The sequence below is a fragment of the Cajanus cajan genome, chromosome 4 (assembly GCF_000230855.2).
Source record: "Cajanus cajan strain Asha chromosome 4, NIPB_CcT2T_4, whole genome shotgun sequence".
Classification (NCBI taxonomy): Eukaryota; Viridiplantae; Streptophyta; class Magnoliopsida; order Fabales; family Fabaceae; genus Cajanus; species Cajanus cajan.
Window position 1 is genome coordinate 54,762,873 of NC_138520.1, and position 23,509 is coordinate 54,786,381.

The 23,509-nt window shown below is 35.5% G+C and overlaps 2 protein-coding genes across 4 annotated transcripts in view; both read right to left on the reverse strand.

Moving 5' to 3' along the window:
• Positions 1-10,750, reverse strand: part of LOC109793532 (uncharacterized) — a 35,452-nt gene extending 24,702 nt beyond the window's left edge. Inside the window, exons 1-2 of the mRNA XM_083073614.1 lie at positions 10,614-10,750; positions 9,997-10,367 (exon numbers count right to left, since the gene is read on the reverse strand). Coding sequence (XP_082929740.1) covers positions 9,997-10,367; positions 10,614-10,750 — 508 coding nt within the window. The remainder of the gene's footprint in view (positions 1-9,996; positions 10,368-10,613) is intronic.
• A 6,851-nt stretch (positions 10,751-17,601) lies between these two features.
• Positions 17,602-21,803, reverse strand: LOC109793534 (protein XRI1). 3 transcript variants are annotated; one of them, XM_020352998.3, is made up of 9 exons: positions 21,460-21,803; positions 20,767-20,822; positions 20,572-20,691; positions 19,964-20,109; positions 19,128-19,191; positions 18,931-19,030; positions 18,806-18,846; positions 18,618-18,701; positions 17,602-18,210 (listed from the first exon to the last, which is right to left on the reverse strand). In XM_020352998.3, exons 1-9 carry the CDS (start codon positions 21,585-21,587, stop codon positions 17,936-17,938), a joined length of 1,014 nt encoding a protein of 337 aa, XP_020208587.2. In that variant the 5' UTR covers positions 21,588-21,803; the 3' UTR covers positions 17,602-17,935. The 3 variants fall into 3 exon arrangements, with proteins under 3 accessions (XP_020208587.2, XP_020208586.1, XP_020208588.1); XM_020352997.3 differs by having other exon boundaries at positions 21,568-21,799; XM_020352999.3 differs by lacking the exons at positions 20,767-20,822; positions 21,460-21,803 and adding an exon at positions 20,274-20,387.
• Positions 21,804-23,509: the final 1,706 nt, after the last annotated feature.

A 23,509-nucleotide genomic window follows, 5' to 3' on the forward strand; every position in this document is an offset into this window, starting at 1 on the left:
TATTGATGCTGGGTGGGTCACTTTCGATTCGACAGCGCCCGACGTGAGCAAGAACCCTCTGCCAAAGCAGGAGTAGAGAGAAGGGCAAGCCATAATAGGGCCTCTCCTTAATTTTCTTAATTTTCTTTTAGGGACTCATGATCAGTACCCGAGATCATGAGGACCTTTCATGTAAATAAGGGTTTTGTACATCATACATATATCAATAAAAAGGCATTTTTCACACATTATTCTCTCATTTTGTTCTATTCTCTCTCTCTCATTAATATTAATAAACTCTAAACCTAAACAGAACCAATAAATAATTATGTCTGTGATTGCTCGCTCTGACCGGGATCCAAAAGCCGAGGATGAATGGGTTGAGTCGGACAGTGATGAGGAGACCATCTCTCCGGATCTGCAAAGACTGCTAGATCAAGAAGCTCGTCTACTCCAACCGTATCAAGAAGAATTGGAGACCGTAAATTTGGGGCGGGGTCAAGAAATACAAGAGGTCAACATTGGGACCCATATCAGTGATGAAATAAAATCACAATTGATCCAATTATTAAGGGAATACAAGGATGTATTTGCATGGTCGTACCGTGATATGCCCGGTTTGGACTCTAAAATCGTCGAGCACAAGTTGCCATTGAAAGAAGGGTTTCGACCCGTTAAACAAAAGCTTCGACGAATCAAGCCCGAATGGTCTTTAAAGATCAAGGAGGAGGTGGAAAAACAATTAGACGCGGGATTCTTGGTTGTATCCCAATATCCCGAATGGCTGGCTAACATTGTGCCAGTTATCAAAAAGAATGGAAAGGTTAGAGTGTGTGTTGACTATAGGGATCTGAATCGTGCCAGTCCAAAGGACGATTTTCCCTTGCCACATATTGATACACTCGTGGATCACACAGCCACGAACACGCTCTATTCCTTTATGGATGGATACTCGGGGTATAACCAAATCAAAATGAATATGGAAGACCGCGAGAAAACTTCTTTCATCACACCCTGGGGCACTTTTTGCTATAGGGTAATGCCTTTTGGACTTAAAAATGCGGGCGCCACCTACCAACGAGCGATGGTGACACTATTCCACGACATGATCCACAAGGAAATTGAAGTATACGTGGATGACATGATCGCAAAGTCGAAAGACGAGATGAACCATATTCAATATTTGAGAAAATTATTCAATCGGCTTCGCAAGTATCAGCTTAAGCTAAATCCGGCTAAGTGTACTTTCGGAGTCCGGTCGGGTAAGCTTCTCGGGTTCATCGTTAGTGAAAAAGGCATAGAGGTGGACCCCGATAAAGTAAAGGCAATAATGGAAATGCCTCCTCCTAAAACCGAGAAGGAGATAAGAGGATTCCTTGGCAGGGTGAACTACGTTGCAAGGTTCATCGCACAGTTGACTGACACGTGCAAGCCAATATTCAAGCTGTTGCGCAAGAATCATTCCGAAACTTGGGATGAGAATTGTCAACGAGCTTTTGACAAAGTCAAACAGTGCTTGGCCAATCCACCAGTATTGGTGCCACCTGTCGAGGGAAGGCCATTAATCCTCTATCTAACAGTGCTTGATGAGTCCATGGGAGCCGTGCTAGGGCAACAGGACGAAACTGGAAAGAAAGAACGAGCCATCTACTACTTGAGCAAGAAATTTCTAGATTATGAAACCCGCTACACGCCATTAGAAAAGACTTGCTGTGCGTTAGCGTGGGCAACACAAAGGCTCAGGCAGTATATGATAAGGCATACTACTTGGTTGGTTTCCAAAATGGATCCAATTAAGTATGTGTTCGACAAGCCAATAATCACTGGGAAGATCGCCCGATGGCAAGTACAATTATCAGAATTTGACATCATACATGTCACACAAAAAGCCATCAAAGGCAGTACCCTAGCTGATTACCTAGCACATGGGCCGACCAATGATTATCAATCCCTTCAGGATGATTTCCCCGATGAGCATATAATGAGTATACAACATGAAGATCCTAAGGACGATACGTGGACCATGTATTTTGATGGAGCCTCCAACATGCTTGGACAAGGGATTGGAACAGTATTAATCTCCCCACAAGGAAAGCATATCCCCTTAACGGCAAGACTCAACTTCGACTGTACAAATAACATGGCCGAATACGAGGCTTGCGCGTTAGGAATCCAAGCAGCAATCAACAATGGTATCCTAAAGCTCAAAGTATTTGGAGATTCGGCTTTAGTCATCCACCAACTGCGAGGTGAATGGGAAGTCCGAAATCCTAAGCTGATACCATATGTTGAGCATATCAAAGACCTGATACAATTCTTTCAAAATGTCGTCTTTGAATATATCCCAAGGGAGGAAAATCAGTTCGCTGACGCCCTTGCTACACTATCATCGATGTTCGCCTTGGATAAGGAGCATGAAATGCCCATCATCAATATCCGGCGGCACGATAAGCAAGCGTTCTGCCTACTGATAGATGAAGATATCGACGATGGTCCATGGTTCCACGATATCAAACAATATCTGAAAAAAGGGGAATATCCTGACATGGCCAACGATAATGACAAAAAGCATATCCGAAGAAGGGCCATGGGATTTCTGCTAATAGGAGAAACCCTCTACAAAAAGAATTATGACTCGGTCTTGTTGAGATGTATAAACCAGGTTGAAGCTCAAAATGTGATCAGAGAAATACATGAGGGGGTTTTCGGTACCCATATCCCCGGGCCTGCAATGACAAAGAAAATCCTTAGGGCGGGATATTATTGGTCGACCATGGAAAAGGATTGTTACCAATACGTTCGGAAATGCCACAAATGTCAAGCATACGCCGACAATATTCATGTTCCACCAACTCCACTAAACGTGTTGGCTTCGCCTTGGCCATTCGCAATGTGGGGCATGGATGTTATTGGACCCATTGAGCCAAAGGCATCTAATGGACATAGGTTCATTCTTGTGGCCATTGACTATTTCACCAAATGGGTAGAAGCGGCATCGTATGCTCATGTGACCCGAAAGGTGGTAACATCCTTCATCAGAAAGAATATCATATGCAGATACGGTATTCCCGACAAAATCATCACTGATAATGGATCCAATCTAAATAACAAGATGGTGGAAGAATTGTGCCAAGAGTTCAAGATCCAACACCACAACTCTTCCCCATACCGACCAAAAATGAATGGGGCAGTCGAGGCAGCCAATAAGAATATCAAGAAGATAGTACAAAAGATGGTTGTCTCATTCAAAGACTGGCATGAGATGCTACCCTTCGCTCTCCATGGTTATAGGACTTCAGCACGTACATCCACAGGAGCTACTCCATTTTCCCTTGTTTATGGAATGGAGGCAGTTCTGCCTGTTGAAGTCGAAATACCTTCTCTGAGAGTAATCATGGAAGCAAAACTTTCCGAGGCAGAATGGGTTCAAAGCCGGTATGACCAGTTGAACCTCATTGAAGAGAAACGGCTGAACGCCATATGCCATGGTCAAGCCTATCAGAGGAAGATCAAAAAGGCTTTTGACAAGAAAGTCCACCCTCGAGTCTACCATGAGGGAGAGTTGGTGATGAAGAAATTGCTACTAGCTCAAAAGGACAAAATCGGAAAGTGGGCCCCGAATTACGAAGGACCGTACGTGGTAAAGCGAGCCTTCTCCGGAGGAGCACTGATCCTCACAAACATGGACGGAGAAGAACTTCAATACCCAGTCAACGCTGACGTGGTAAAGAAGTATTATGCTTGAAGACGTTGCTTGCACAAGCCCGCTAGGATGAAAACCCAAAAAGGGCATCCTAGGCAAAAATTAGGGCAAAACAAAAAGCCCGCCAGTACAAGGGTACTAGGCAAAACAAAGGCAAAATTATCCCCGCTAGGATACGTCCTAGGCAAAAATTAGGGGCAAAAGAATAAGATGTAAAAACAAAGCAAGCAACGATCACTTGAATCGAAAACCGAAAGGCGGTACAAGTGATAATCTTCTAGAAGCAAGCGTCTTGCAGTATCTACACTCCTGGCTCAGGCATCTCACCCGAAGCAATTAGGGGAACGGGAAGGGCGACAATTACAGATATAATTGTTTAAAGCTAAAATGTATATAGCCTACCCTGGCCAGCCATTCTTCGGAAATTCCTTCTGTACATCTTTCTGTAAAAACATTTGTGAATATTAATAAAATATCCATTCATTTCTTTTCTCTCTTGACCATGTGATTATGCCTTTAAATTTATTTCTAAAAATTGTATGAGATTCCTTAATAATCGGTCAATAAAGAAAATTGGAGGGGTTCCTGTAAAATCCATAATCTCCTGCATAAAAGGCTCACAAAAATCCTCCCTCGCGTCTATGACAGAAACTCCTCCAAAAAAGAAGAGGATAGGGAGAGTCATTCACTTTTCTAAATAAAAGAACAAAAATAAAAACTTGCATCGCGTGCATCACACACATTAGTTGCACATTCAAAGACCTTATCATGAGGCAATTACATAAAATAGAAAAATAGAAAATTGCTTGTGTATGACAGCAGCAAGCAAAATACAAAGATTCAGAAAATCAACAGCATCATACAGAATAACTGAGCCTGGAGAGGCTTGCCGAAAGAATACTCTCAAAATAACTGAGCCTGGAGAGGCTTGCCGAAACAATACTCCCACAGAATAATTGAGCCTGGAGAGGCTTGTCGAAATAATACTCCTTCAGAATAATTGAGCCTGGAGAGGCTTGCCGAAATAATACTCCTACAAAATAACTGAGCCTGGAGAGGCTTGCCGAAATAATACTCTCTCATAATAACTGAATTTAATTTCTTTAGCACTTTTAATTTTTGTACAGCAAAAGCCAAAAACATAAAAAAGGCAAAATACCAGAAAAAGCCAAATCAGAAGAAAAGGCAAAATACAGAAAAAGCCGAAAATGAAAAAAGGCAAGGATATAGAAAATCCAGCAAACAGATTGTACAGAATAACTGAGCCTGGAGAGGCTCGCCGAAATAATACTCTTTCAGAATAATTGAGCCTGGAGAGGCTTGCCTAAATAATACTCTCAGAATAATTGAGCATGAAGAGGCTCGCCGAAATAATACTCCCCAAAGAAATCTCAGCTTCCACTCACGGGCCAAATTCTTCAGTAAAAGCTATCAAAGTGAGATCATCAAAATTCCTTAACGGAAGCATGATTCAAACAGTATATCTAGTCAAAGGACTTAAAACTTCCTCAGTGGAAGATAGCTCTCCAACTCAAATGAAGAGTGAAGCTAAGCCTGAAGAGGCTTTCTAAATAATACTCTGGGATACATAAAATCCCCAAATCCCCAGTCGCCTACTCAAGAGGCACCCCTACAAAAGGAGAAAAATAAAAAATATATATATATATCAATAAATATTCCTCAAGCGGAATGTGGCATCCAGCCAAGCACCAAACATCAAGATCATTTGCCTAACAGAAGAGGCCAGTCAAGAAATGAATGACAAAATCCCCAGCGGATAAACAGCCTACACAGAGGCTACAAAAATCAGAAAATCCAAAAGAGATACCCGAATAAGGACAACCGGGATACTCCACCCACGTCAAAAGGACGTCAGCCAAACATAAGGCATCGCTCAACTCAGAGAGAGAGCATCTGTGTCTACACCCCAAGGAGTCAAAAATTCCCCATGGGTACCAACAATGCAATGCAAGTTGGGGCACAAGAACCTATGAATGACTGCACATCCCCTAGACGGATCCCTGCGTTATCCAGCCCTCAGCGGCACAAAATCAGAAAAACCGTCGAAGCAGCATCGTGGACTGTGGAGACAAAAATCATATCAAATCATTGCCGAAGTGATCAGAAGACACGGAAGCAGGCCTGGAGAGGCAATACTCAACTGCTGAATGTTAAGAGGCAGGACCTGGAGAGGGTAAACTCAACTGCTGAATGTTAAGAGGCAGGACCTGGAGAGGGTAAACTCAACTGCTGAATGTTAAGAGGCAGGACCTGGAGAGGGTAAACTCAACTGCTGAATGTTAAGAGGCAGGACCTGGAGAGGGTAAACTCAACTGCTGAATGTTAAGAGGCAGGACCTGGAGAGGGTAAACTCACACTGCTGAATGTTAAGAGGCAGGACCTGGAGAGGGTAAACTCACACTGCTGAATGTTAAGAGGCAGGACCTGGAGAGGGTAAACTCACACTGCTGAATGTTAAGAGGCAGGACCTGGAGAGGGTAAACTCACACTGCTGAATGTTAAGAGGCAGGACCTGGAGAGGGTAAACTCACACTGCTGAATGTTAAGAGGCAGGACCTGGAGAGGGTAAACTCACACTGCTGAATGTTAAGAGGCAGGACCTGGAGAGGGTAAACTTAGCTACCGAGGTTGTCAGGAGCGCCGAGGTATGCAACAACCTGGAGAGGTTACTCAACAATTTTCCACCGGAAGACGCTACAAGTCAGAAGGTCGGCGCATCACCCGGACAATTGGGTCAACTCCTTTACTTGTCAGCCGGTACACTAAAAGGCCGTCCGACTAAGTAAAGGGGGGGCAGCTGTAGGCCCCTAAAATTGTCCGGGTCGGAAATAAAGCTTGAAGACTCTCGAAGACTGAAGGAAGATCAGCCAGAAGGACTCCTGGAAGGCCCTAGGAGGGTTCTCTGTAGGTCTAGAGGTCTTAGAATAGCTCAAAATAAGGAAGTGGAGGGAATGAAGCCCAATACGGCCGTACTGAACTTAATACGGCCGTATTGAAGCTTCAATACGGCCGCAGTGAACTCAATACGGCGTATTGAAGTTTCTGAAACTTCAATACGGCCGTACTGAAATCAATACGGCCGTATTGAAGCTTCAATACAGCCGCAGTGAACTCAATACGGCCGTATTGAAATTTTTGAATTTCAATACGGCCGTATTGTACTCAATACGGCCGTATTGAAGTTCAAAAATTTCAATACGGCCGTATTGGCTCCAGGGCCCGTATTGGGCCTGTTCCCTATAAATATGACGTCAATTGGACGTCATTTCACACTTTTTGAGATAGTTTCAACCCTCTCCTTGAGTATTCTGGGGTTTTTGAGCAGTGTTCTGCCCTAGAAATCACTCGGAGAGTTGATCCGACAAAGTTCTTGAGCCCCGAGCCATTTTGCTTGAGGATCGAACCTAGTCGAAGGGAAATCCTCCGGATTTCCATAGTTAAAAGTTTATAGGAGAGAGCGAGCGAGCTTGTAGAGCGAGGGAACGCCAAAAAGCTTCCCAGTTTTACTCAATATATAAAAGCACGCTTCAAAAGGTTTCTTCTTAAATCCTTCCTTTTACTGCTTTCTGTGTGCATATTTAAACTGTCATCATGTAGATAGTTAATTTATAATCGCTTATAATAAATAGGGGTAATTTAGTAATTTTACGCTATTATTTTAGAAATAATCTGTCATAGGGAACCCGAAAGGGGCGCTGTGGGGTGCTAACACCTTCCCCACGCGTAACCGACTCCCTTACCCGACTCTGGTTGTAATGGCCAAAGTTGATTTATAAAATCAATTGCCTTATCCCTTTTTCCAATGTTTTGAGTAAAACATTGGTGGCGACTCCACGAACCCTCCTTTTGCGAAAACCACTAATCCATGGAGGGTCCCGCTTGGGATTAATATGGATTGGTGAGACTTTTAATAAATAAATTGGATAAGATCGACAAGGTCTCAGTTTGAGAACAAGTCGTTCTAATAATCCAATACATTTTCAAAACTAAAATAAAAGCGAGTTCGACCGTCTTCGCGACCGCCGAGGCCCGTTTGGGCTGGTGGCGACAAGGTGCATATTCAAGGTGGTTCTAACTGTTCTCACCAGTCCAAGGCCCCCAAGGTGCCCCCATTATAGGGACCCAATTCCTCTCGTCGTAAGTCGATGGAAAGCTCCAACGCACTGTCGGACTCGAGTTCATGGTTATCACCTTGAGTGATGCTTTCCGACAACGGTCTACGGGCACCTATAGACCCATTCGACAACCGGCCGTACTAACATCCACTCCCTATGGCTTACCACTCATGCCCCCGGGTATAGAGGGAACTGTTGTGTGCAAAGGTTTGTGTGCAATTTATATTTCAAACAATTGCAGAAACTAAACATACAACAGTTATTAAAGCCATATAAATAAAGCATGTTATCATACAAACAAGGGGTAATAAAATAATTTTAACTATTATTTGTTAAAAATAATCTGTCACTAAATGGGACTGACTCTCGAGGCTTCCCCAGCGGAGTCGCCATCTGTCGCCACCGGCCCGAAACGGGCTTTCGGCATTCGCGAAGGATGGTTGGACTCTTTTATTTGTTTTGAAAGTGGTGGATTGCTAGAATGACTTATTCTCAAACTGAGACCTTGTCAAACGAGCAATTTTATTAAAAGGCTCACCAATCCATGTTAATCCCAAGCGGGACCCTCCATGGATTAGCGGTTTTCATAAAAAGGAAGGGTTCATGGAGTCGCCACCAATGTTTTACTCAAAACATTGGAAAAAGAAGTTTAAGGCAATCGATTCAAAAATCGACTTCGGCCATGACAACCAGAGTCGGGTAAGGGAGTCGGTTACGCGTGGGGAAGGTGTTAGCACCCCACAGCGCCCCTTTCGGGTTCCCTATGACAGATTATTTCTAAAAATAATAGTGTGAAATTACTAAATTACCCCTATTTATTCTAAACAATTATAACTTAACTATCTACATGATGACAGTTAAATATACACACAGAAAGCAGTAAAAGGAAGGTCTTAAGAAGAAACCTTTGAAGCGTGCTTTTATATTCAAGTAAAACTGGGAAGCTTTTTGGCGTTCCCTCGCTCTACAAGCCTGCTCACTCCCTCCTAGAAAATTTTAACTATGGAAATCCGGAGGATTTCCCTTCGACTCAGTTCGAGACTCAAGCAAAAAGCTCAGAACTCGAGAACTTTGTCGGATCAACTCTCCGAGTGATTTCTAGGCAGAGCACTGCTCAAAAAAACCCAGAATACTCAAGAAGAGGGTTAAAACTCAGTGTAAAAGTGTCTAATGACGTCCAAATGACGTCTTATTTATAGGGAACAGGCGCAATACGGGCCTGGAGTCAATACGGTCCGTATTGAAGTTTTGAACTACAATACGGCCGTATTGAGTTCAGTGCGGCTGTATTGAAGTTCAGAAACTTCAATACGGCCGTATTGAGTTCAGTGCGGCTGTATTGAAGTTCAGAAACTTCAATACGGCCGTATTGAGTTCAGTGCGGCTGTATTGAAGTTCAGAAACTTCAATACGGCCGTATTGAGTTCAGTGCGGCCGTATTGTAGTTCAAAATGTTCAATACGGCCGTACTGAACTTTTGGGAGGCCGTATTGGGCTTTATTCCCTCCACTTCCTTATTTTGAGCTATTATAAGACCTCTAGACCTACAGAGAATCCTCCTAGGGCCTTCCATGAGTCCTTCTGGCTGACTTTCCTTCAGTCTTCAAGAGTCTTCAAGCTTTATTTCCGACCCGGACAATTTTAGGGGTCTACAATGCTAAACTCAATCTCTCTCAGGTGGTAAACTAGACACATCCTTAGGAAATACTTCTGGGAATTCTCTCACTAAGGGAATCTCATCTAGCTTATTATCAGTCTCAAGTGTTAAGGAAGCGAAGATCATGTACACTCTTTCATTTTCTTTTAAACAAGTCTTAATTTCAGCAGCACTAAGAAATTCCGTACTCTTACATTCACCAAAGGAAATAGATTTCTCAAAGTAGTTTAAAAGGACATGGTGAGAAGATAACCAATCCATACCAAGAATTACATCTAATTGACTAAGAGGCAAACAAATTAAGTCAACTAGAAACTGTTTATCAGAAACTGTCAAAGGACATTTCAAACACACTAGGGATGTAGTCACAGGACCATTAGTAGGGGTTTCAACGACTAAATCAAAATCTAACAAAGACACAGGCAAATTCAACTTTTGGACACAAGAGACGGAAATAAAGGAATGGGTTGCACCAGAATCAAATAGTACAACTAAAGGAGTCTCAGCTATGAAACAAGTACCTTGTATCAAATTTTCTGACTGAGCAGCTTCAGTACCACTAAGAGCAAATACTCTCCCCACAGTCTTTGGACGCTCAATTTGTGAATCCAATCCAATAACACGTGTTCTTCGTGGTTCAGGACATTGGGTGTTGATGTGACCCTTACCACTGCAGTTGAAGCAAGTAACCTCCTTGTCACGGCACTTAGACTGATTATGACCAATACGTCCACACTTCCCACATCTTCCTAAAGGAGTGGACACAGACCCTCCAACACTTCCAGTAGCACTAATAGTGGATCCTCTTGTAAATGACTTGCTTTTATTAGCAGCAGCTTTATTTCTTTGAAATCTAGTAGGAGCAGAGTAAGGCTTACTCTTACCCGAAGTACTAGAACTCACAGCACGAATAGGACCTCCAACTCCTTTATAGAAAGCAGCACGATCACGGTTGTCACGATCATAAATGCTGCACTTGTTGACCAGAGTGGGAAAGTGATATATCTCCTGATAGTTAATTGCAGTCTTTACCTCAGGACGCAGACCATTTACAAATTTTATGCATTTAGCCCTTTCACCACCCTCACCATGGTAGTGTGTACAATAACGGACCAAAGCATCAAATTTGGCAGCATACTCTGCCACTGTGTTGTTCCCTTGATTCAGCTCAAGAAATTCCATTTCTTTTTGACTCCTCACATCATCTGGGAAATATTTCTCAAGAAAAGCCTTCTTAAAGTTATCCCAATTCAAGTGTACCCCTCCATCAATCATCCTCCGAAGTGCTCCTTCCCACCAAAAGTGAGCATCAGCAGTCAACATGAAGGTGGCCAACTTCACCTTTTGAGTGAGAGGACAATCCATGACATTGAAGATCTTCTCAATCTCCGTTAGCCAATTCATAGCAGCATCTGGGTCATATCCTCCTTTAAAGGTAGGTGGATGATTTCGTTGAAATTGATCCAACCAGTTAGGAGCGACCTCAGCCCTATTGTTATTATTCATAGCTTGTGCTAATGCTTGAAGGGCATCAGCAATCGCACGATCATTTCTACCAGCCATAGTCAAAGAAAATAATACAATTAATAAACATAATCAATCATCATACAAGCATACCAACAAGTTTCACAATCAATTCAGTCCATCATTCATGTACCAAATAAGCATAGCAAACCAAATAAGCATAGTAAGCTCATAACTCACGGTCGATTAGATCGACCTGCTCTGATACCACTAAATGTGACACCCTCTACCCCAATGTTAATATACAACAAATGTAACAATAATTATTTTTTTTCTTTTCTTCTTTTTGGGTAATTAAAAACCTTTCATAATTTGATACCATCTTTCATATATAAACAATTGTTTCAAACGTCATAAGGTAGAAGATTCACATTCAAAACTCATAGGTCATAACTCCAATGTAGAAATTATAAAGGAAAAGAAGTTAAGATTTTCAATACAATTTAGTAAAAACAAGAAATCATATATATATATATACTAATAATAATAAAGGAAATATAAATTAACTCCAGTAAAGGTGGCAGTGCCTCCTGGTTAGGAATTAATTTATATTTTCCAAATCATGTAATAAAAATATAACAAAGATGTACATTTTATTTTTTTATCAAGAACGTTCAAATTACAAAAGAAAGATTACAACTTTATTTACGTTATCTCTTTTCGTTAGAAATTACAAAGAAGAGAAACTAAAGTTATTAAAACAATAACATATTAAACTAAGCTATCTATGCCCCGATGTCACATCCTATCAGAGCATGCCCAACTGAAGCCTTTAAGCCTCATCACCAACATTCCCATGATGCTGATCATCTGCAACATAATTTAAAACATATACAAAAATAACAAGGGAGTGAGAAACATCTCACTCAGTTTCAGGTGCAAAAATAAAGGTTAGATAGCACACACATACAAAACATATATAAGTCACATGTAAACAATACACATATATCATCAATATCACATATATATTCATTTATCATGCTTATGATGTCATGGACTTGACTCATAAATGCATGCATGTGGCGCCATACGGAAGATTCACAATTCATCGTTGGTGACCCTAAGGTACACCTGGCTAGCATGTTACATCGTGGGTGACCCTAAGGTACACCTGGCTAGCATGTTACATCGTGGGTGACCCGAAGGTACACCTAGCATGTTACGTCGTGGGTGACCCGAAGGTACACCTAGTTAGCATCGTTGGTATGCGGCCTCAGCGGCACACCTGGAGTAATATATGCATATGATGCATGTCATACATTCATAATCTCATTGACTCAACATTTAACTTATTACAGAATTTCATTAAATACATCATGTCATCATTTTTCATGTCCTCATAATCACATCTTGTCTCAATAGTCCATTTTTAGGTCTCGTGTCATTTGTCCATATTTCACATAGTCATGTCATAAATACTCCTCATAAAGTCTGCATAGGAATTCACAGAGATCCAGAGAGCATTCTTTTTCATATTAAAACTCATTTATTATTAACATTAATTTCATATTCATTTATTACTTTCAACAAAGAACAAAGTAGAATAAATAGAAAATCGGACAGAACAACGGCACCTTCAACAAAGAACAAAATAGAGTAAATAGAAAATCAAACAGAACAACGGCACCTTCAACAAAAACATAGTAGAGTAAATAGAAAATCAAACAGAACAACGACAAGGGATTGGGGGCCAATCTGACAAACAACTATCCAACAATTATCCCCACACCCCTGAGCGAGGTTCTCACTCCCCCCTTACCTGGATAAGCAGGAGTTGAAACTTGGGCAGAGCCTCCTCTTCTAGTTTCCCTCTTTTTCTTTCCCTTTCCCTCTCTCTTTCTTTCTCTTTTTTTTCTCTCTCTCTTTCTCTCTCTCTCTCTAAAATTTTCACTTCTTACTCCGTATAAAATTTTCTTCACCCCTGATGCCCTATTTATAGGCAATCTGACGCACCCGGAACGGCCGTACTGATTTCGGAACGGCCCGTTCCGGATCCTTCAAACGTGGGCAAATTTCTCAACTGGAACGGCCCGTTCTAAAATCGGAACGGCTTGTTCCCAGACTCAGCAGAACGGCCCGTACTGCTTCCAGAACGGCCCGTTCTGCATACCAGAACGGCCTGTTCTCCAAGCAGAACGGCCCGTTCTCCTTGAAGAACGGCCTGTTCCAAGGCCCGTTCTGGAACTACAAAAACCCCACATTTTCAACATTTGGAACGGCCCGTTCCACTTTTGGAACGGCCCGTTCCGGAACCCAGAATACCCCTATAACTTTATAAAAATTACAAAAATATCCTCAGTAATTACAAAAATGCCATTACTAATAAAAATATCCTTTTAAAGAAATTGGGGTGTTACAACATACATGTAGAGTTAGGAGTATGTATTGCACAAGTCTTGCATTATGATTGTGTTATATTGTGTGTGGATGATAAAAAATAATCGATGGAGGTATATTGATGGTCATTATTGATATAAGTGAGAATGTTTGAGAGTATATGAGATGTTATTGAGGTATAAATGTGTGTGTATCTACCTTTATGTCTAGTATATGTTGTTTATGGATGAGATGTATTTTCACTCCATGTGTTTGTATGTTTGTATTTGGGTTGAACCTAATTTGTAGGATTAGAGTAGGTACATAATGATATATTTAATAAGGGAGAGATATATATAAAAAGGGGTTATGCTCTGATAGTGTGACATCATGACAGAATTTTAATTTTAGTAGTTGTTGGACTATAGAGTTTCTCTTTAATTATATTTTATTGTTGGAACATTATTAATTATGAAGTTGTGTCTTATTTTAATTCAAATAATATTTACATGGTTTTCCTCATTTAATAAAGTAATGAATAAAGTTTTACGAAACATTTTACTAATTATTAATGAGAAAAGTTTTATTTTTATTTTGTCTCCCAAAATTATTTATATGTATTTATTTAGGGTAGAATGGTATCACATATAAAAATTAAAAGACCACTTGACTTTTAACAAATAAAAGAATCAAATTGAATAAATTAAATAAAATGAGGAAAAAATATAACTTAACTTAAAAATAGAATGAAAGAGAAATTGAATAAATATTTGAGTGTGTTACCATCTAAGAGATAAAAGCATTATACTTTTCTCTTTTATTGTGTTAAAATATATAATTTAATTTATTTAACTTAACGTCGTTAATGTAAATGACACTTCCTTTCATATGATGGATGCATGTATTACATTATCCTCCCTTTATATATTAAAATATAAAAATAAATTATACTTTATCCATTAAATATATGAATTTTATATATTATCACTTTTTATTATATTAAAATATATAATTTAAAGCATTTAACTTAATATCGCTAACAAATATTCATTTTAAAATTGTAAGAAATACGTTTTTGATTAAAATATATATTAAAATATTTTCAAATCATTATCATTCATTCATTTGATAAAATGTTGTAAAATATGATTAAATAAATAAATTATAAAATAAATTATATACGTATACTTATATATGAAAATATATTCATAAGTATTAAATTTAGTAATAATTATATCTTATTTAATAATAACTTTTTAATTTAAAAAATACATGTTTTATAGATATGTTTTTGCATTATATTTATTAAATATGATAAATGATACTTTATTAGAAATCACCTTTTTGTTTAGATATTTATTATAGTATTTTATTAATAACATAAATTAAATAATACCTTATTACTTATATATTATCTTAAATATATAATTAATATTATATAATAAAAAAATTATTTTATTTAAATATTTATAAAATATTACATTTAACTACATCGATTAAATATTATCTTAATATTTGTTTTATTTTATTATAGTATATATATTATTAAATTTAAAAATATTTTTAAATATATCATGAATTTTAAAAAATCATAATAATTTTTAAAATATAATTAAATATGTAAAATAAGAAATAATTTGTTAAAGTATAGTATTTTTATTTATCAAAAGAGAAAAAAATATATTTTAACAAAAAAAGGGAGAGTAATGTCATATTTATATCTCTAAGGAGATTTTGGTGTAAAGAATATGTTAGTAATAACTTTTTGTTACGAAAGTTAACAAATCTTAATAGAAAAATTTAAAAATGGATAAAGCAAAAGTACATTAAAATTTGTTAAAGAGAGAAACCATAATTTTTAACATAAAAATAAATGACAGTGTAATATTCATATCTGTAATTTACTCTAAATGTTTTATTCACTTTATATCTGTAATATGTTAAAGGAATCCTTATATTTTGAGTGAGAGGGGTAGTGTAAATTGTAATATTTTGTAATGGAGTCTAGTGCTACTTCTCTAATACTTGCTACAGGTATGGAGATTTGTATGAAATTTCTCCAAATTTTGCTACTCCTCGAAGCTAGCATACTCTAGTGCACCCTTTGGCACTTTACAAACATGGCCTTCGAAATCCTTGGTGGCGCATGTAGTTGGGTGGCAGGATTAGTTCTTCTATTGATTCAATAATTGGAAATGACACTAATTGCTAGCTAGATTTTAAGTTTTATTTTGTTTATTATCCTTAGAGTGTGTTTGGATGGGTAATTTAAATAGAGTAATTCATTTGTTTGAAAATTTTCAAATTTTTTGAGGTGAAATACTTTGTTTGGATAGAGAATTTACAAAGAATTTGAAATCCAAGCATTTGTGAAATTCCTTAAAATTAAAATAGTAAAATTTCAAATTCTCCCAAAAAAATTAAGAATTTGAAATTCTTCATATTTTTTTTCCTTATTTCACTTATATCTATCTTATCTCTTCATATTTTTAATTATTGAATATTCAAAAATACTTTAAAAATTATTAAATATTATCTAATATTAATTTTTTAAATTATTAAAATTTAAAAATTGGCTAATATTTATTTTTATAAAATTTTATTTAAAAATCTCAACATATAAATATATTTTCAAAATTAATTTTACCATGGTAGAATCAAATTATCATATCCAAATTAACAATTTAAAATTTTAAAAAAATTAAATTGAATTATCCAAACAAAATATTTTAAGAATGATAGAAATTGAAATGAATGTAATTTAAATACCAAAAATTTTAAATTCCTTGAATTTGTAAAATTCCTCATCCAAACACACCATTAATTTTTTTATGAAATCTTACCTCCAAAAGGACCTATTACAAGGATCATGTCAATGACAATGCAAAATGAGTGGGTTGGAAATGAAGGGATAAGCTCATGTTGAACTTTAAGTTAATTAATAACTAGTCCATCTCTTATTTCTTGTAAACCTTTCTTTTATTTTGACATTTATTTTGGATCATTAGTGTAGGGTTAATTTTGTATTTTTCTTTAGGGTTGCATTTTGTATTTAAGTGAGGTGTATTTTGTAAATGGTAGATACAACTAGTGGACTTGTGTCACCAAATATGTTTTTCAAACTTTAGAATATGTTTATGAAAGACATGAAACGTTCAAACAAGCATTGGATATGTGAGCATCTATAAGATGCATACGCTAGTCATAATGCATTAGATGTTGGATACAAACACTAATTATCCTATTTACTAAGTATTACACTTGTTTCATTTTACACATTTGTAGAAAAGGTTGTTTATACATACATGAAAAAAAGTTCTTCATTCTTTCTACATCCTTGGATGCATGTTTCCTGAAATGACTTAGACACATATTAGTCTCCCAAAGTCATTGCTTTGTTATCATCAAAATTAAAATGATGAACGTATGGAAATATCTTTGGTTAGAGGAGCATTTATGAGTTAAAATTATTTGTCACCTATTTGTTGTGGCTCAAGAATTGTAACATAATTTTTTTGAAGACAATTTAATTCTTTTTCTTAATTTTGTATTCTGTTCTAGTGTCATTTTTAGGTTTCTAATTGTGTGCTAACTTTTAAAATTACCTATAATTTTAGTTTGTCTTTCTTGTTATTCTTTGAAGTATTATCACATTAAATCATATTTAAGTTTACCTTTTTTAATTGTGCCTTATTGCTTGTCTTGAAATTACTTTGGTGGTTGTAGTACCTCTTTGTAGTGTAGGTTTGCTCAAGTCCTTGGCCACAAGGTAGCCTTTTGAACTTATGATGGAAAGACTTGGAGGAATTTGTTCTTTAGGGAGCCTCACCTTCTGAAGGAACCTTGAGTGTAAACACTTGAATGGGGCAAATTGAACCACTCATTATGATTCTTGAATTTTATTTTTTTTAAATTCTATCATCATTTAGTTATAACATAATAATATAAACTTAAGAAAGTGACATCAAACCTAATTTAATCCTTTAAAACCAACTTATAAAGTAAAATTTACTCTCCACTTATATTTTAATTTATTATTATCATTACTTCATATGACATCTTCAACACATCTCCTTATGTTGAAGACCGAAACATTTATAAGTAATTTAATAACTTGATAGAAAGTAACTCAATAGACCCAACAACACTCACTAGAAGCATGTCACATAAATAAATACCATAAGAATTATTTTTAAAAATTCTAAAATTTATACGAACCAAAATCAACAGCAAAAATTGCATGGAATAAAACCAAATTTTGTCATATTTGCATAGATTAAGAAAGATTAAACCATCAAAACCAAATTTCTTCATATTTGCAGAGATCAACAAACATATTAAACCAACTAGGTTTATATATGTTTTTCCATTTCATATCCATTAATATGGAAACTGATATCAAAATTCTCATTGCAGAGTTTAAATCAAACAAAAACATCTACTAAACAGAAGCCACACAAAGACATCTAGATTCCTAACTAGGATACGAACACTAAGATGGTGTTATTATGGATGCCAACAATACCAAGAATTGCAGTACCCAACTATATATTACCAGGTGTTTTACATACACAATGAAGTCAAACCCCAGACAAGAGTCAGCACCGAACAACTTTAGTCTTAGCCTTTGGTTCTCATAATTGTGATGCTACCTTTTCCCCCTTCAATGTGAACTTTTGTTTTTCCAACTACGGGCTTCCCAGAAAAGGCTGATTTTGGGTAAGATGATGGATCTTCCACACTTTGTTTGGACTTCATAGGAGATGGAGACAGAATGCGCTGATTTATTTCCTTCAGAGTGACATCTCCATGGGCATCACTAGGTTTAATGAAGGCAAATGGATAGGCCACAGAAGAAATTAGCTTTGAGGGTGTTTCTATAAATGATTTCCCACCTATACATGAAAAAGAGAGTTAGAATTTGTTGTCATGGAGTCTAGCTCAGTTGGATGAACAGGGTACGTGGGTTGTTATAAACCTCTTTAGTATTAAGTTTGATTACCATGAATTAAAAAAATCATAAAATTTCATCCCATTAACTAATATGTACTACATTTCCTAGCAATGTGTCTTTTGTATTTGACAAAAATTAAAAATCCAAGTTTTAGGAATGAAAACACAAATCTAGTAAAACCATGCTAACTTCTATCCTGTGAGTGCATCACTATGCAGCTTATATCATACAAGAGAATCCAGTATTACATCCTAGCAACTGGAGGATATTCTTATATGAGAAATATAGCAAATATCCAGTGCAATTAAAACAAGCAAGAAAGACTATATCAAGGAAAACAAAACAAACCTCTGACAACAATATTTTTGGGGGTACGAGTTATGCGATGCTGAATCACATTTTGTTCACATGCTGGTGGGAAGTTGCATAGCTCTACAGTAGTATATAATTTTTTTTTCAAGAGTCAATGAGTACAGGAAAGAAAAAAGAAGGAAGAAATAGAAAGATAATAGTGAATGGCAGACAATGTCATATACCTGCAACATCAATATGAACATCATCTGCCCCAGAAAAATTCCTGAGTCACATAACATAATCATAAGATTATTTTGTATATATATACATATATGCCATAAATTAGTGGTGGTCTTTAGAAGCATACAAATCCTCAGGACATAATTGCATTTCGGTATCCTTAAAGCAATCTGCTAGCCACCCTTCAGCTGACTCAAGTTCCTCGTAACTGGAAGCAGATGCACTCCCTAATGCATATTCCATTATGATCGGTTAAAGGTATCAATCAAAGCCATCTAAAAAAGAAAAAAAAATGTTCAAAGCAGAATCTTGCAAAAGGTAAACCTGATGCCCCCGGTATCCATTGTGGTAGTTCTGAGAAAACATCCTCATTTGAGTCCTCCTTCCCCTATATACATAATGCAACAGTCATACAATCTGGCAAAACAACAGCTCTAGCACAATTAACTCAAACAACATTTAATTGAAATCAATAAAGTACTACTGGAACACTTCAAAACAAAAAATTAAAAAGAAAAAAAAAAAACACTATCGTTAAGTGCTAGTGCTTAGTGCTGACTATTTGCATTGCAAATCATGAAGTCTTGAAGGCATAACAAAAGAAACAAGATTGTTGATCAACCCAAAAGACCATATTATATGTAGGACTAAGACCCCCACAACAATGGAGAGGACCCATGTTAAGTAAATATTATAGGATACAAGATACTCAGATGTGAACAAAAAATCTCATTATCAAACTTTAACAGTCATCACAAATGACTTCAGTTAAAACACAGTTATATTATATTAAGCCATCAAATGGCTACAGTAAACATGCAGGGGAGACACTTGAATAACTTAACAGATGAACCAATACAAGGTGGTAACGCAAACCAATATGGCTGAACTAATCATTTCATGAAGCATAGTTATGAAATAAATATCAGAAAAGAGAATTCTGACAGAAAGAACAAAGAAAAGTTGCACAAATTTTAGTTACCTCATGACATGATGTATTCTAACCATAGACAACAATACGTGGAATATATTTGAGAAAAAAAATATAACATATTTTCTCAAACTAAAGCAGATTCTCACTTTGATTTTTTTATGTAGCTAGACCTATTACACTACCATGGGTGTGAAAAATCACTAAGGTAAACGCTACAAGCACTGACCTTTACTTTCAAATATGCTGAACACAAATTTTCATTGGAAGGGGAATGCTCCCCATCTTGAGTATTGAATTGTAGCATCCGCCGTCTCTTAATTTGGTAAGAAGTCTTCAAACATTTGTCTGGCTCCTTTTCCATATTATTTGACTCTGAAATCCACCTTATTTGAATTAAAAAGGATAACATTGCATATATATTAAATAAAAAAGGTTAGAAGGAATAATGATGATAATAATAAAAGTTAAAGGGAATCCAATTCATGAGGCTCCCACCCAGTGGAAGCTGGGGAGGGTAGATGTAATCATCTGTATACCTACAAGCAGAGAGAATGTTTCGATGATTTGAAATTGTGACCTCCAGATCACAAGGCAATAACTTTGAAATTGTTCAAGGAAGCAAGGGAGGGTAGATATAAACATCTATATCCCTACAAGCAAAGAGATTGTTTCAAGCATTTGAAATTGTGACCTCCAGATCACAAGGCAATCACTTTATCATTGTGTCAAGCTCACCCTGAATAACAGAAATAAAGAACTATATATTCGAGTTTCAAGCTGCACATATTGATTGTTAGACAATGTAAAACTTCCTTGCCAGTACAAACATCTTACCACTATTATTATCATTGTATGCAAAATCCCCACAAGCCTTCACTGGGGTTGTTTCATCATTGAACACATAGGAAAGATCTTCATTTTGAGGAGCTTCATTCCACAGTCCTTGAGAAATTTCTGCTCATACAAGAAAAATTTCTCAGGCACCAATTTTTTAGACTAACTTAACTTAAAACTACAAGTCAGACTTACCGTAATTGAAACTCTTTTGCAGATAATAGTCCTCCCTATGCCAATCCCATGGCTCCCTAGCACCATTTAACATGGAGCAAACAGTAAATGCTTGTTACGCAACATTGTACAAGGTGCAAGAAAACATAAAAGGAGCCAATCCTAAAACCAATTTGAAAGAATCACAATGGATAGATCGTAGACGTCGTGATTTTAACAGTATACAAATCAACCAAAAGTACATAGAAGATTAACCAAACCAACCACGCAAATAAATTGCAGTACTAATTACAAACCAAACAACCACACAAATAAATAGGAACAGAACCACCAATTACTGCAGAAGAAACTAGAAAGCAAAAAAATAAACGAAAGAAAAGGGCCAAAAAAAGCGAGAAAGACAACTATGACCCATCATCATCATCACTACCCTTCCTCTATCCACAAAATCTAACATGAATCGAGCATCTCAAGAGCAAATAAAAACCAAGAACAGAGAAGTACTAAACCGACCAGAGTTAACACAAAAAAGCAAAAAAAAAAAAAAAAAAAAAAAGGGTAAAATTAAGGTCAACAACCCCATACACGAATGAACCAATTAACTAAAAATCACACTTACAACAAGCAAGGTCCAAAAAAACTAATGGGTACCCATTTCATCTCCCAAATAAAAACACAGAACAAAAATTGAAGAGCATCAAAGTCAGAAAGTACATGTTTAAAACCAAATGCAGTTCCCAAAGAGAGTGTCTTTCCCAAGAGACAGACCCATAAAAAGAAGGGAAAAAAAAAACTGATATAAACAAAAGGGCACAGATATACTTGTCATTGGTGTAATCCATTTCAGTAGTTGCAACCAAACAGGAACCACTATTCACTGATCAAAGCCCTTTCTTTTCTCCCCTTAACAAAAATAACCGTTAGAAAGAGTTCCAAGATGCTGCATGAGATGCAAGTATGTGATGCTTCATATAAGAAAGGAACCAAAGAGAAACCAAACCACACACACACTCTCTCTCTCTATATGTGTGTATATATATGTTCCCTGTTTAGTGCTCTTTTGTCTTCCTGTCTTGTTTTCCATTTTCTTGGTTTTATTATTATATTATCTGTGTAGTGTGTATGGTTTTTAATTTTTTATGATTTATTTATTTATTTGTTTGCTTAAAATTAAAGAATATCTACCCACATAACATAATCCAAGAGGCGAAGGTGGGGAGGGACAACAAGGGTCCACGCGAACACGACCTCACGAGATACGGCAAGCGTGCCTTTACTAACTGGGACCCTCTCCAGTCATTACTCATTTACTCTAATTAATTAATTTATATCATTTGGATTTTTTTTTTATATATATAGTTCAATATATTTTATTTACAAGAATTATAATGACGTAAAATGGTATTTGTTTCCACGCATCATATTATTGTATTTCTGGAAATCGTATTCTCAAAAATATTTCTTTTTTCTAATTGAAAGTCCGGAAATATTTTATGTGGAATGTTATTATTAAGTAAGTTTAGAAAATTTGATTATATTTTAGGTTTAAATGCATTTTTATCTATCAAGTATGTATTATATGATTTTAATCTCTAAATTTTAATTAAATAATTTTAATTTTTCAAGTAATGTAATTGTATAATTTTGATCTTTTACATTAAAAATCTAATATGTTTTTTATACAACACTAACACTGACATAATATATTGTATTCAAATACATTTATTTTTATTAATATATTTATATTTTTATAAAAAATATATTAATATATATATTAATTTATATTTATAAAATTATTAATTTTCTATAAATATACTATTGATATTAATTTATCAATAATATTATCTATAATTATGTATATAAAGGCAATTTTTTATTTTTTTATACACATTATTTTAGATAATTTTAATTCTATATAAAACTGTTCAATCATGACTAATAAAAGTTTAAAAAAAAAAAGTCTTTTATATATTAGTTTTTTCTGAAATCTTTTAATAACCATTCTCTACTTCCACTAACTCTATGTATTATTGATATAAAAGGCATGATTATCCAATAATAATAATAATAATAATAATAATTATTATTATTATTATTATTATTATTATTATTATTATTAATTTTATTTAATTAATAATAATAAATATATATTAATAAAAATTATATTTTATGTATCTTAAATAGGACACTCATCATATAATTTTAAAATATTATATATATATATATATATATATATATATATATTTATTGTGTAGAAAAATTCACTTACTTTGAGTGTATGTTTATCTACATTTATTTCAAGAGTTTTTATCTACTCTTATTCCATTCAATAATTCATATTCTATATTAAATTTTAATAATTTAACCATTAAATTAAAAATTCTTAATATATAGATCAAATTTATAAATCTTTTTTAAAAATTAAAAACTATTTGAATTTTGTTTCATTAATTCAAATTGACAGATAATTATAAAAATAATTTATATTTTGATTTGAATTAATGAAATAAAGTACTAAATAGTTTTCAATTTAAAAAAAAATTGTAAATTTTATCTATGTATTGAAAACTTTTAATTCAATGATTAGATTGTTGAAATTTAATGTAGAACATGAGTTATTTAATTAAATAAGTATAAGTAGATTTACTCTTAAAATAAGTGGATTTCTTCTCTCTATATATTAATCTTAAAGTTATTAGATTTCAAATGATAGAGACTAAAATTTTATAATTGTAATACTTGAAAGACTAAAATTTCTCAATTA